Raw genomic sequence first — 15,288 nt, 5'->3', positions numbered from 1 at the left:
ACAGACAGAGAGAAAACTGGGGGTTGGGGTGTAAATAACACACACATCACTGGGTCCACTGATCTCTTTCTCTGTCTTTCTATCTCTCTGCCTCAGGGCACTGAGGGTCCAGCTTGCCGTCTACAGTGGGGAGGGTGTCCCCGGAGAGCGTGTGCATGTGTATGTCTGTGTCTGCACTGCACATGCTCAAAGTGTGTGTGAGTAAGCAGGAAAGAGACAGTGAGAGTATGGTGTGTGCACGTGTGGCGCCTCCCTCCATCTGCAACCAAGTTTGTGTGTGCGCAGATGTGTACACAGGGCACTGAGAATCACATTATGTAATCTTTTAGCCATATGAAAAAGCCTCCGTCAGCTCTTTGCTTTTGTGTGGTAGGTGGTTCATTTTGTGCACACAGTGCTGAGAAGAAAGATGAAGGCTGGAGTAAATTCACACACGCAAACAGGCCTACAAACATTATGGCATAGTAAACAAATAGAAAGGAAAATGATATGCAGCTCCACACAAATACACACATATTGTGCACATATGAATGCAGAGACAGAGTGCAGACACAGACTTTCTGGGAGTTTGTGGTATATAACTAAGCGTATGGTCCTCTCCATCTTTTCCAGAGATGTGAGGTCTCACACGGGTCACCTCTCCCATTGTGGCCACCCTGCAGGCAATAATGTCCCCTTGCTGTGAGCCCGCTGTCCTCTCACACTTGCCAACAAACCCTGCAACCTTCATCTTGCTTGTGTATTGACACGCTGGCAATAGGGCCAAACGTTCTCTCACCGAGTATGGTGATGATTTCCAGCATGGGACAGGGTCCCCTGAGCCACTGATCTCAAATCCTTTAATATTTTTCTCCTGTCTCATATAGCATTACTCCTACCTAGCTCCTTTCAATCCCAACTGATTTTAAATTTACTGGCTTGTGATATAATTTTAATTAAATACTGCTAAAATTATTATTCAGCTTTGAATTTAGCAAATGATGTCATCTATATTGATTAATAAAAACTTATCTAGCTATTATGCTGTACTTTATTTAACCACTGCAAACTAATAACCCTGCTGTGGTATCACAGTACAGCAAAAAAAAAAAAGTTCAGGTGCTCGAGGCATATTCATTAGATTGCAACAGATATTTTCTGAGCATGCTGTTACTTAGCTTGTGCTGCAGAGGCATTGCGCTGTATTGTGCTCTGGTTTCTTGAGCTATTTCATCATCAGATGAATCAGATAATCATCATCATAGTAGTGGCACTCTGGTGAATACCTAAAAATAGGGTGATTTGAGCACAGTAGGCTGAGGACTGCTGCACTGTGAGTCACTGAACTGTACTATCCTACTCACAGTTAAAACACTGTGTTCTAATGAGGCAAGGAGGTTAGTGCTTATTTGACTAGTGATTGCTCCTGTGCTGCACTATGTAATACGGGGGATGATATATTCAAACACAAGCAAGACTAGCTTCAAAAGATTGCCCATGGGTGAGGTGATGTACAGTGACTTTTGGCGCGGTTTTAGCAACTCATCTCCTCAAGGGCAAAAAAATGCAAATCGGCAGTGACATACTGATTCTTCTGACCCTCCATCTTTCAGATGGCTGAGAAAAATGCTGCCACTGAAACCATTTCATTCTCCCACTAGTTTTCTGGTGTTTGAGAGGACCTCTGCACATAGCTGACACATTCATATTAACATGCTCTTTGAACTATCAAGTAAAGAAAACATGTTAATAGACTCCTAAGGACTGGAACAGATACAGAAAGTTTAACATTTGCTGCAGTATCCAACCCTGCTGTTTACAGGTATGTAACAAGTCAGAATAACTGCTGGGTGTTGTGACACTAGTTACATTGAATCAGCAGTTTTAAATACAACACCTGCATTATGCATGATCTGCAGGATGCAGGCAATATGGACAGACCAAAAAAAGGAAAAGTAAACCTCAAAACCAGTGTTGGCAGAAGTCCAAGTTTATTAAATTAAGATGAGGGAGTTTGCTGGAGTTGGCACTATATAACCAGACAAAGTGCCTTTCTTTTTTTATCCAGAGTTCAACCATTCAAAGCCTCACAACGGACTGTTCTGAAACTGTTCCAAAAAGCACTTGAGAAAATGCAAACAACTTGTGCATGCTCATGACCCTGAGAATATAAGCAAAGCTGCAAAGATATATTAGACTATATTAAATAATGCTTTTCTATTATCTCATTATCCCATTCTAATTTACAGGGGAGAGTGGTTTGTACACAAAGAAGGCAAGAGGTCAGAACAGTTTAAGACAAATGGAAATCCATGTGTTGGGAAATCAAGTCTTTAGGTATAATTCATAATCCAAGGAAACCTGAGGCATTTCATTTTCATCCAGGCAAATGAGGCAGTTTCCTCAGCCTTTATTCATGTTTCCTGTCAACCAGACGGGACAGGTATCTAGCCCAGTCATTTATTCAATATCACTCTAGGTGGTTGGCCACGTCATGGTCACTGTTCCTGTTTCAACACCACACAGCCTCCATTTGTGAAATCATAAGTTAAGAATGACAACAGTAAACAACAGATGGTAGAGATAGAAGAGAGATGACTGGAATGGTACTACAGGTGCAATCATCCTGTGTGCCACTAAATGGCACACAGGATGATTGCATCAGACCAAATTCTTCATTTGGTCTGATGCTATTTGGGTGAGAAAAGTAATAACAGTAATGATTTCATGCTCTCCATAAATCTGCAGCCAGGGACAAAAAAAACTAAAATGGCTGAAGTTAACAGATCGTTTACAGGAGCTGCAAAGGGATTTGGCTAAAACAGACCTAAAATGGAGAAAAAATGGGAAGACTTAGCAACAGAATGAGTCAAATTTATTTTGTTATTTAGCTTGAAGCCTCCATAGATGAGCTACTTTAATATTAATCCCTGGTATTTTTTCATGATATTGCCTGATGACTGCCACAGGTTATTTCACTATGAGAGGCCAAGAAAAATGGGAAGGGAGAGAGAAAAAGATTGCAACCCTGAAAGCATTTCAATGGCTTCAGGGCTTAAGGAAGCACTGAGCATGGTATTAATAGAAAAGAGACTGTCATCCATGGAAACCAAACAGGGCTGCCTGTGCGTAATTCTACATGGACTATTTAGAGAAGACTGAGAATCAGCATGCCACATACATATCAGAAAATGGTTCTTCTTTGTACGAATCAAACGTTTCCTTTAAATTTACGAAATGTATATTGCTCCAGGTAAAACACAATACCGTGTAGATTTACATAAAAATCCTATTATTGGAAATGGACATAATGCGGACCATAGCTAATCCTTGAGAGTGAAACCAGTCCTCTAAAGCTAAACTTCCTCCAGCCTGAACTAAGAGACACAAGCCTATTAGCTTCGCTAAAAGCCAAATTATCTTGATTCATCCACAGCATGTTCCTGTTTAGCCAGGTGTGTGATGTGCTGACTGCTGAGAAGGCACAGGCTATATGAGAGAACAGGGAGATGATGCGGGTGGGGATGGCTAGATGTTTGGCTTGCAAGACAAGCCACTTGACCCCTGAGAGACTGAGCCAGAGGCAACTGAAGTGAAATAAAGGGACAGAAATTGCAACATACTGATATAATCACACATGATTACAATGCTAGTCAACCAATCACAGCAAATCAAAGCGCTGTGATTTGCTTTGCAGTACAAAAACGTTTGGTCTGAGCCATGTGTTAATGTATACTTGGGTTCAGCCCCTGGGTTGAAGTGACAATCAAGTTGGCTGGACTGGCAACTCTCAAAAAGAGAAAGCTGAAACAAGATTATGTACTTCCATCAGGCTCCGCCAAGGACACGTCACCAAGCTCAATGTCAAAACGATGCTGCTTCAAGTACTTTGACAAGTGGCGTTGATGGACGGGTGAAGTATAAGAACCGGCAGCACCGGATCCTGGGTTTACACTTCCGAGGGATTTTTCCCCCTCAAAAAAGGGTTCAAGTGATGCCGGTGTCTGACTCACAGTGACCAAAGAGCAAGTCAAGGAAGGAACTGTCCTGCACAATCCAAAAACTGTAAAGCAGCTAAGGAGAACAAGGGCATGACAAAGGGCATCTGAAAAGACATTAATCCGATTAATAAGAAGGGATTCCAAGATGAAGAAGGACAGAAAAAAAGAGAGGGGGGGAGAAGTGACAAGAGTAAGCATAAGGATATAAGAACACTGAAGAGATTAAAAGAAAGACAGTGGTCTGTGAAGAGGGCTGAACGGGACTGAAGGAAAAGGGGCGGGCAGTGATGAAAGAAGAAGAGTTCCGTGACATGAAATATCTTCAACAGGGGTTGTCATATAGTCTTTTGTTCTCTTTCTCCACTCCCTCTCTTTTCCATCTTCCTCTCTCTACTCTGAGACCCATTGGAGTGTGTTAATCTCCTTCAAGGTTGGGTAATTACAGCAAAAAAAACCTTGCTCGACAGAAAGCACACTGGTTATTATTGAGGGCCAATTGTTGATTCACCTCCTCATAATTAGGCCACTCCAATTACTAGCATGTTTCCTTCCTCTACTAGCTTACAGCTATTAGGTTGCTTTTCTTTCTAGCAGATGTATTCCTTAACCCATTAATGTTAAACAGAGGAATTTTATCATTTCCCGTGCAGCACTAGCCGAGCTTAACACAAATCCATTAAAATTTTTCAAAGCAGTCAAAGTATGAGGCTGTACGCGCAAGTTTTTCTTAATAACCTTTTTCTTAAGTCGTCAGTAACAAGGGGTTGTCTTTTTTCTTTTTTTCTTAGAACAATAGTTTAGGAATTTCAGTTTTCATAACATTTGATACACACATAATCTGGATTCTTACGGGATAGATTCAAAAAGAAAAATGACAGTGTTTTGTTTAGTATTTACTTTGCTCAGAAACATTCTAAGCAGTGTTCCTATCCTATATTTCAGTACGAATAAAGTGTCTGTTTATGTGACTAATGACTAAATATAGTATGATACAGAAATGGCTATATATAGTACAAGGAGTTATAGCAACTGCCCACTTGATTCAAAGCAACGTCGCTGTCAATAATATGTACTTTGATCCAGTGTAGCTCAAGAATGTCAAATTAATCTTGAAAAGAAAAAAAAATCTAATTTGTCTACCAATTAAAGCCTGATAAATAAGTGAAAAAAATCCACTGTTCCTCACAAAACATAATAAATGTATTCATTAATGCCTAATAATCAACAGAAGACATTACCAAAAAGAATTCAACATTTGAGGATGTTTAAAAGCTCTGACTAGCACAGAAGAACGAAGAGCTTCTGGAGAGGAAACCGCTTCGTTTTCATGACCCCAACTCTTCATTTCACAGTATTTCATTTCATTTTTTGTTTCTGTTTAAAAAAAAAAAAAAAGTCCCTTGAGGCACAATCAAATATTGACAGACCACATCTTAGGTGAACTTAAATGAAAAATGCAGCCAGTCTCAAGTCGAAATCTCTGCTCCCAGACCACTGCTGCTATCTTGTCAAATTTATTTCTCTGAGCCGCAGCATGGGAATACTGGAACATCATATGAATAGCTGCAATGAGGCATCTCATATTACAATGACAAAACGCAGTGTTTTTGCAACGAGTCTTGTTTATAGAGATGCCTGGTAAGCAAGAATTAGTTTTTCTACCCCTAGGAGGATCCCGATATACACAAGAATGCTTTGCAAAACCCGGCAAGAGATTTAAGAAGAGGGCATGAGCATCGCTTGGCAACAACTGACTCATTGTTAAAACAACATGAAATAAGTTTATACAGTGTCCCGGGTCTGTCTTCTAGCTGAATCATGTAAATGTTAACACCGAAAGCATGACAATGGGTTCTGACAGGGCGACACGCTTTAGAGAGATTTATGTACACAATAGCTTAGCCATAAATAAACATAATGGGGAATAGAATTAGGAATGTGCCCAGGCCTATAACTTGAGTCTTCTGCATGTGTGGAGAATTAGGTTTGCTGTGAGGACAGTTCCAAGAGATGCTGATACGCAAGATCAAAATATGCTGAGCTCTAGAAAAGGCTCTTCTTCAAACCCTTTGAAATGCTTCATTTAGAACACAATCACTTTGTCCCATTGGTCTCATTGTAGCAAAAACTCATATTCACTTAAGTCACACGAACTAAGCAGTTTTGGTTCAGGATGCTACTGCAGCAAGCCTCTATCCCCCCTTGTTGTCCTGAGTCCCGGTTGGACCACCAACGCAAAGTTTTCTTTAATGAGCGTGGATGCGTGTGCGGACACACATCTTCGGAGTGCGCTTCATTACGACAACCTTGCTTCCTTGTGGGGACGCCTGACACAGCAGTACCACTGATGTCTTCCATATCCACAGCCGTAGGGACAATAAAGAGAGGGCAATGAGAAGAGAGGAAGAGAGGGAGGGAGATGGGGAGGAGATGCAATTTGCCCTACCTAGCCTCAGCCTACACACAGACAAAGACCAGCAATGACTTCAAAAGAGAAAGACAGGAAAAAAAAATGCCCAGCTCTCAGCTATTTTTGAGATGGTCTCTACGGGTTAATTAGAACACCAAGTCCCACCTCATCTGCCTTCAAGTTGCATAGTATGCATTCACACACACATACAACTAACTGCCCCATGCTCTATTAACACAACACACTCTCCACCACACACACAAACAAATCAGGCTGTGGTTGATCTGTGCACCGATGCCTGTGGCAAACCAAACATCAAACATAATCACTGTCTGTCTGGTCGACTCAGGCCCCGTTCGGCCGTCTTTCCTCTCGGCCCTGTCCGCACTCAGGTTAGCTCAAGTCAAAACCTTGTGGTGAAAGTCAATCTGTCTCAATGCTGCAAAGAGGGTCGGGAACTGGTAGTGAAATTGTCATCAGAGGTGTCAGGAATGTGCCTTCTTGCTGGAGTTAGATTTAACTTGGCAGGGTCAGTGTGTTCACATCGCTGGCAAGATTTTTCCAGGCAAAGATTCACCTGCGCACCACTCTCAGGATCTCTAGTTCTCTCTTTCGGCATTTTGAGAAAAAAAAGATGCAGGGTATTTGGATGAAAACGAGGAAGGCCAAGAGAGCAAGAAAGACAAGTAGGGGCAAACTGACTGTGAATGTGATAGATTCAGGGGAGGGAAAAAGAACACAGCCCCTTTTTGGCTCAGACAATACATCATATTTATATAAGAGAAGAGATATCTGTGACTCCTAAAGGACCAAAGAAGGTAGACGTGAGCGGAAGAAAGAGAGTTCAGGAGAAGGGAAGAGGGAGAGATGGTAAAAGAAATAAGTAACAGAGATGGAGAGAAAGAGGACAAGGATGACAGCTGGCCAGGCACTTCATGCATCTGGCAGGGGTGACTCGTGGAGCCATAATGAAAATGCAGGGCGAGATCGGGATCAGTGTGAGAGAAGCCTCCATCCATCAAAGGACACCCATTGAGGAAAGAAAGCTTCAATGATAACGGCAAATATGTGGCTATTCTCAGGCCCAGAGGGAGCATTTTGACAATACTGTAGCTGTAACTACAGATGCTCACTGCAAGTTGTTAATACATTTTAAGCAACAAGATCGACTTGGTTATTTCTCATCATCAAATCAGGTGTCATGCCGGGTGGGCTAATGTGTCCTGCACTACCTTCATTTTTTAAGGATACACACTTACTGGGGTGATGGTAAAAAAAAAAAATCTCATTTTTGTATTAATGGCAGCCAAAGGTCATGGCACCACCTGTCCTCATTGGCTGTTAGGCTGGTATGGGGGATGGGCTTTGTCTTTGACAAGGGCAGTGTGTGGAAGTTTACAAGTGAACAGTAGAGTTGCTTTTGAGAGAAGAGGTGGCTGTTGCCAAAAGAAGCATCTGGTTGCCAACCTCTGAAAGAATGTGTTTGTGTGTTCCCTTATTAGAACAAACAGCTTCTTATGTGACTGCATCTTTGTCTCTACTAATGAACAGCTCACAATTACTGATGATGAAGGTTGAAGAGAGAGCTGGCTGTTTGTGTAGCTTGCATGGAATGGGCCGTAAGAAAACAAAGCAAGGCCATTTTCAGTTTTGCGCAGCACAGACTAAAATATGTCAACAGGCAACCGGACCTGGAACAGCATAGATCTGGGATGTGAAAGCCAGCAAAGTAAATCCTCATGTGGAATCCCTGGCTGATGGTTGCTATGAGACAGGACAGTTTTTCTATATAGCACCTGAGAAACATGACACCATGGCCTTTGCTCAATGATACTTCTAAGACAAATGTAGCTTGAGTTCTAACTACATTTAAACAATACTAAACTACTGTAGATGTCATGCTGGCTATCCATGTCTTCCTTAAAATATATTCAGGTGCTTCTTTTACCACTTGGAAGCTTTATGACGACAGTTTTATGCCATTTGAGAGCAGCCATCACTTTGATAGTTTAATAGGATAGTTTAATCTTGCAGTGTCTGTATGGGACCTACCTTTTCTTTCCTCTGCCGGCATGCCTCCTCTGCTGAGACCAGGGTTTTGTAGTAGGCACTGCGCTCTGCTGTAAAGTGGACCTTGGACAGAGCGTTTTCTACCAGCGCCACTGACAGATTCACACCCTCGATGTGCAGCCAGCCAATGAAGTTCCCTGCTTTGTCCATGCTCTCCACTTCCACTTCCACCTGGAACAGAAGAATAGAGGGGGAGGAAGAGAAGAGGCTGGTTAATGTTCTGTATCCGAGATTAGGTTCGAGATTCCATTACGGCAAAGCTGAGGCGGTCCTCTGAGGAGACACCACTGCTCTTAAGTAGAAACATTAATGGACACTTGTGAGCTCTCTTCTGATTAGGTGGTATGCACAAAGAGATCCTGTTTCATTCCTCTGGCATGGACAATACCATGTGAGTGGCCTTTGGTCTTGGTCACCATGGCACAGTTTTTGAACACAAAAACCCAGCATTGGCTTCTTGTCTCAGTGCACATTGAGGCTAACTTGTCCTCGACATTCTCAATTGAGAACCACTGTCAGCTTTCAGTAGAAACAACTTCTATTTCTATTTGCAAATAATACAACTCTTAAGTGCAGAATTCAGAGGGTGCACAACCAGCATGAGTGGTTTTTGAAGTGCTGTGTTTGCGCTTCAACTAAATTAAGACTCAAAACATTGTCATCTACCTTTTCACAGTGTGAATCATTTGCAATTAGTGACAGCCAGGTTGCAATTCCTTTTAGTTAACAAATGAGGGCACTGAAATAGCTAACCTTGCTGACAAAGTAGGAAAGATCTCACAACATTGGCCATGATGGACTGTAACCAAATTCTGCCTATTCAGGCTAATTATCTATTCATTACGTTTTGTTTCATAAGTGATGGACGACTGGGGAACGGAAGAAAAAAAAATCAATCGATTTTATCCTACTCCAAAGCCTCAGTCAGCGAAAAAGTGAGAGGGCAGGTGTGTTGAAGAGATAGGGAGAAGTCAAGCGATTAAGACTCGGGCTGCTTAGCCCTGCAGCCACAAGGGAAATCTGAGGGGAATTAAGTTTGTAAACTGCTCTGCCTTGTTCTCTGCTAAAGTTAAAAGCTTTTTATTAATGAATGCATAATCTGTTCTATTATTAAGCACAAAATTGACAACCTATGCATACAACAGTAACATACATATATTTCCATTTTCTGAATGCAGTTTCTATTTGGATAAAGCCATCAGCAGTCTGGAAAAATGGCTAAAAGGCACATACAGTAACATTCGGTTGTAACAACACTTTATAGTGGCACATCAATACAACAGTGGCTCAAAGAAAAACAAATGATAAAACTTAAATTGTGTTTCAGTTTATGTCATGCACAAAAGTAGCCGTTTTCTATTGAACGATAACCATATAATAATTACTCTGACACAGTAAAAAGGTGCTGTAAAGGCTCCATAAAAGACAAAGAGCATCGAGGACAGTGTTGTACTCTCCCAGGTCCTAAACATGATACAATCTAAGTTCACTCATACCTCATCTGCTTCTGTGTAATCTGCATTCTCTGACTCTCTTCTTCTCTGCTATCTCAGATACTCACTCCATTTTATCTCTCTTTGTCTCTAAGTGCAGAAGCAGTTACATAACCAGGCTATTAGAGCATCACTGGTCCTCCGAGCACCCAAATGTCAAATGGGGAAGTGGGCGAGTGCTGGAAAAAGGCTAGAATGGCTAGAACCAACTTAACTGTTACCAACTACCACTGAGGCAGCAAATGCAAAACAAAAATAAAACAGCACTAACAACTAAAAACATCTCTTAGCTGGAAGAAAATTCCAGTTAGGAGGAAAAATAGAAACAAGAAGTCTACTCTGCCTGGAGCAACTTCCAAACTGGCCTTCTTCTGAACTAGAATCTGTTGACAAGGTGTTATAAAATTTGACGCAACAAATGGAATTAGAATTAGTTAGTACACCGAGAGCTCCTAAACCAAGAACTATTTATAAAAAACAGAGGGAAATACAAAAGCAACTCTAGCTGCCTTTTTATAATGAGTGTAGGCCCTCTGGCTACCCATTTTTAGTTTTATCAGACCTTCCTTTACCCAGAAGGGGAGCTCTAATAATCATTAATACAATGGTTTATGCTAGAAAGTCAAAGACAAAATATGGCAGTAAGAGATGGGATCATAGTTCAACAGCTTGCTTCAGTTCATTCCAGAGATTTCAGTTTGGGCGCAGGAAGTTATCTTGACGTAAAGGAGATATTCTGTCAACACTTATTCCTGTGTACCCAAAGGTTTGCTTGAGGAAAATATAACTCTCCAGCCCACGTAGCAACTACATAAATGTGATGTACTGTATGTCACAAACAAGTGGAAAAATCCTACAGCGGGAGAAGTCAGATCAGTAAGTCGAGAGGTGGCAAGAGTGGCAAAGATAGAGATATGCTGAGAGGAGGGAAGTGTTTTAGTGAAATTACTTGCAAACACAGATATGTGGTCCCACACTCTTTCGATCATAATAGACCAAATTAGTCTGTGTTCTTTCCCACACCACTGATAGAGGAAACTTCATTTACCACATACTGCCAGCCTTATGGAAGAAAAATTAGCCTGCTACTGACAACAGCGCACTGTCACTAGAGGGACGACATTACTGCATACAGCATTAATAATTACAAATAGGGCTGTGGAAGGATGTCAATAATATACTAGAATACATGTAAAATTACATGACCTGAATGATGTCGCAGCAGGTCAGCAGGCTGCAATCACACTGGCTAAACACACACCAAGTTGTGAAATATGCAGTGAACAGACTTGTTGTATGCTCCTAGCAGAAATGATAATTGCCAATTCATTCAGCACAAACATCCAGCTTATCTGCTCATTTTCTGAATACCAATAATGTCTTCTAGGGCCATCAGAATAACTCCAAAAGTAAAAAAATATGAACATTATGTGCAGATTTTTGTAAATATTACTGAACTGCAGACTTTAGCTATAATTACTTGCTACACTAACAAATCAGATGAAGTAAGAACAGCCAAACTACTAGCAGACGATTCAATATAATATAATAAGTCAATCAACATAAATCTAATCATGTCTACAGTTACATTTATCCTCGTAGTCAGAGTGTGACACCCACGCTAAAGTCAATAATATATGTGAATTATAAACTATGGGTGACCAAGACCTTGATAGCATCATTAAATAAAGACAAACTGGCATTTCACCGGGCGGCAGGGAGGAGATGAAAGAAGCTAATAGGGAGGTCAAATGTGAAATTAAGAAGGACAAATTAATTCATAAAAAGAGAGCGGAGGCCCAATTTTCCACTGGCAGAATAAGATCAGCTTGAAGAGGCTTTAAATCCATGGCAGGACTGCAGAATACTAGTGTTAGTACAATATGTCGCATTTAATAACACTAAAGATCTGAAAAATGGACTGATGACAGCTCCTTTATCCAGTGGGCAATCATTGCCAATAATGATCATATGTCACTTTCTCTGCCTGCTTTTAGATTTATGTTTATATATTGTTTCTCACATCACTCTCATCAATTGTTCTGCTGTTGCTGAGCAGTGTCAGCAGGTTGAGCTAGTTGTTATCAGCATGTCATATTTTTGACTAAATGATTAGTCAATTTAATAGTCAATTTATTCTTTGTTTATGAAAATTATCCTCACTTATTGCAAACAATGACGATCTTGACGTGCAGAAACAATGCCACCCTAGAGCTCAGGAGCATGATCAGAGTTTTACAAATACTCACAAGTGAAATTTTGAGTTCCCCCTCCCTTTTAAATAAATAGCTTTGGTCACAATGTGGAGAGGACAGGGGAGGCAGGATGGAAACTGCTTTGAGTAGAGCCCAGATGGTTCCCAGCGGAGGCCTCCTCCGAGCCAAGATGGCTCCCGCCGGAACACAAATGGGCTCTGGTAATCTCATAAACGTTGGGATTGTGTCGACACAGTGGACGAAAAAGAGAAAAAGGCAAAATACACATAGACACAAATCCATGCATGCGTATGTGCATGCACATACACATGTGCAGTCATTCACAAGTACAAAAGACAAAACCATTTGGTAGCACTGAAGTGAAACCTGGCCCCAGGGCATGTTTTAAAACTGCGGCAGATTTAATTCACTTAACTGTTTGAAAGTGAAGGAAAAAAAAAAAAAAAAATCAAAAAAGACTGCGGTAGGTGACACATCATGTCAGAGCCACACCGCACACTAAAAGAAAATGAAAGAACACAGTGGGCTGGCAATTTAAAAATTGGCAAGCCATGGGATTTCCTTTTATCACCACATCCAAACAAAACAAATTTTGAATACCTGGAGGGTAAAGAAAATGCATGAATTTCCAAAGGTTACAGAGAACAGGGTGTGCCCACTTATTTGCTGAAGCTATTTTAGAGCCTATGTGGTGGACCCTGGCACACAGGTTTGAAGCTCAATTCAAGTATTACTTTATGCATTCATTATGTGCCATGCATTCTCTCCATGGGGAAAAAAAGCAGGCTATAAACATAATGCAAGGTACAGAGGAAATTAATCTGTCAGTCAGTGCTTTCTATCATCACTGACAGCAACTCTGCCACGACTTAAATCAGAGTTTTACTGCATATTCTAATTACTGAGATCACACTTATCCCCGTAGAAATTTTAAGTTTGCATGAGTCAAATTACCAGTTTTGGTCGTAACGTTTAAAGGCTGAGGCTTTGACAGTAGCAAACATAGCATTTGTTCAGTGTGTACTCCAGGCTGCTGGTGTGTCTGCGTGCATGTGTGTGTGTGTGTGTGTGAGAGCAAGTGACAGAGAGGAAGAGAGAAATGTGAGGAAGTGTGTTTGTACGTGCTGGTCCCTGTAATGTGCAGATGCAAGCAGTGAACACCGGGAAAACGAACTGGCAGGTGGAGACGTTTTGGCATGTCTTCATTCATTCTCATTAAGGAGCAAGGAGATGGCTGCTTTTATGGCTACTGTTCTCTGATACTTAGCTGGGCTCTTAAGTGTGTGTGTGTGTGTGTGTGTGTGTGTGTGTGTGTGTGTGTGTGTGTGTCCATGTGTATAAAATATAATCAAAGGGAAAATATCAGTAGTTTTAAGTAGCAAGTCAAATGAAGGGGATAATTTTTTTTCATGTTTATTTGCATGTTAAGGGATTAAGTGCTCATCACGTTAATGAATGTGGGGGTTTGTGTGTAAATGTACCAGATGTCAGCACACACGGCAGATATGGCAAACTAAGGAGAGGCCAAAAGTTACTCACTAATTAAGAGTACCAGCATCAGTTTCTCTCTCCATCTCAAACTCAAACTATCTGTTCATCTCCCTCATAACCCTGACTCAGCACAACAGGCAAAGGGACAGAAAGAAAGAAAGAAAGAAAGAAAGAAAGAAAGAAAGAAAGAAAGAAAGAAAGAAGTTCCTCCCACCTTCAGCCCTTTGCTCATCCAGCAGAATAAGCCATTTATCAAACTGAGCCTTGGAGAAGATTGAAGAATGATGTGGAGGTGTGCATGTTTTTGTGTGTGTGTTCCTTTGTGTGCTGGGGTAAAGAGATCAAAACTCCTCCAAGCAATGAGTGATCCTAAGCCGTAGCTTGAGGTGCAAAGTGGGGAGAAAGGGGAAAAGGGGGGGAGAGCAATCAAGTAATCCCTACACCTTAATTCATATTCCTAACCCTCCCTGTTCACTTAAAAAAAATCAATAGCTCTGAACACTTAATTCAGAGTCATGAATGTCACATGAAAGGGACAGTTTGTCCTTTTCACGGGCACATGTGGATTTAAGTAGAAAAAGCTGAGCATCAACGGGTCAGCTTTGCTGCACTAAACTCAGTCTTGCGTGGAAACTCCATTTGGGGGTATGAATGACTCCATCCTACAAAAGTCCATCATCTCTCGCTATTGCCCTGCATGCTGGCTTATGTGGATCATTTCTCCAAGTGGACACACACAGTTCCTTCAAATGATACATCTGTACTTCCAAGCAAGACATATAACCACAACTCTGATCAGATTTCAACCAGAAATCAATATCTTGTGAAGGTGTTGCTGTTAGTCGGAGATCATTTATCAAAGCTAAATTGCAAACTATATTGAAGTGTCCACGCTAAGACATGAGCGTGGAGCAAAATAAATAAATAGAAAACTACTTCCAGGTAATAAATACACTATTAGTGTGACAGAGCTGTTAAAAGCCACGACAGCTATGTGAAAGGGAACTTGGCCCCACAGCCATCCTGTAATGTGTGTGCATGTGTGTTTGTGTGTGTGCGCAAGAGTGAGCTCAAAATCTGGGTTCAGGGGTGGATGTGTTAAAAATGTAGAAGTATGGGAGAGATTATGCGTGTTTGCTGATAGGTATGTACCTGTTTTAATGCCAGAAAGCATCTCTGTACTGCTCTCACTGTTTTGTGACGGCACTGACAGTGTGGAAAAGCCTAACCAGAAAAAAGATAAGGCTACATCTTAATGTGCATGTTGGGTAATCTATACTTGCAAAAGAGAAAGATTTAAAAAAAAAAAAAAAAAAAGACAAGATGCTGAATGTAAATATTCTAACACCTTGAAAATGTTTATGGAGAAGTCAAGAGGGCTGTAATTTGGTTGAGAAAAAGAACACAAATACCACACACTCACAAATCACATGCACTACTACCATAATACTGCATGCCACCCTCTAAAAATCATCCCACAGTCCATTATCAATAGTGTATAGCCATTACTAAGGTCCATAAACTACTGTTAATGGAACATAGTAGCGCAGCACGGCCAGGAAACAGGGACACATGCTAAATCCCTCAAAATAAACATGAGTTATTTCATTATGGTAATAGGCTTTTCA

The 15,288-nt window shown here is 41.1% G+C and overlaps 1 protein-coding gene across 1 annotated transcript in view; it reads right to left on the bottom strand.

Annotated features, from left to right (window-relative positions):
* snd1 (staphylococcal nuclease and tudor domain containing 1) overlaps window positions 1–15,288 on the bottom strand; it is a 165,927-nt gene that overhangs the window by 54,240 nt on the left and 96,399 nt on the right. The window contains exon 17 of the mRNA XM_071502501.1: window positions 8,443–8,631. Within this exon, the coding sequence (XP_071358602.1) occupies window positions 8,443–8,631 (189 nt within the window). The remainder of the gene's footprint in view (window positions 1–8,442; window positions 8,632–15,288) is intronic.

The sequence above is a fragment of the Trachinotus anak genome, unplaced genomic scaffold, assembly GCF_046630095.1.
Source record: "Trachinotus anak isolate AG129_WGS33_773 ecotype Australia unplaced genomic scaffold, CSIRO_AGI_Tana_v1 ptg000018l, whole genome shotgun sequence".
NCBI classification, from domain to species: Eukaryota; Metazoa; Chordata; class Actinopteri; order Carangiformes; family Carangidae; genus Trachinotus; species Trachinotus anak.
The sequence above is the reverse complement of the archived record's forward strand: the minus strand, read 5'-3'. Positions and strand labels throughout refer to the sequence as shown.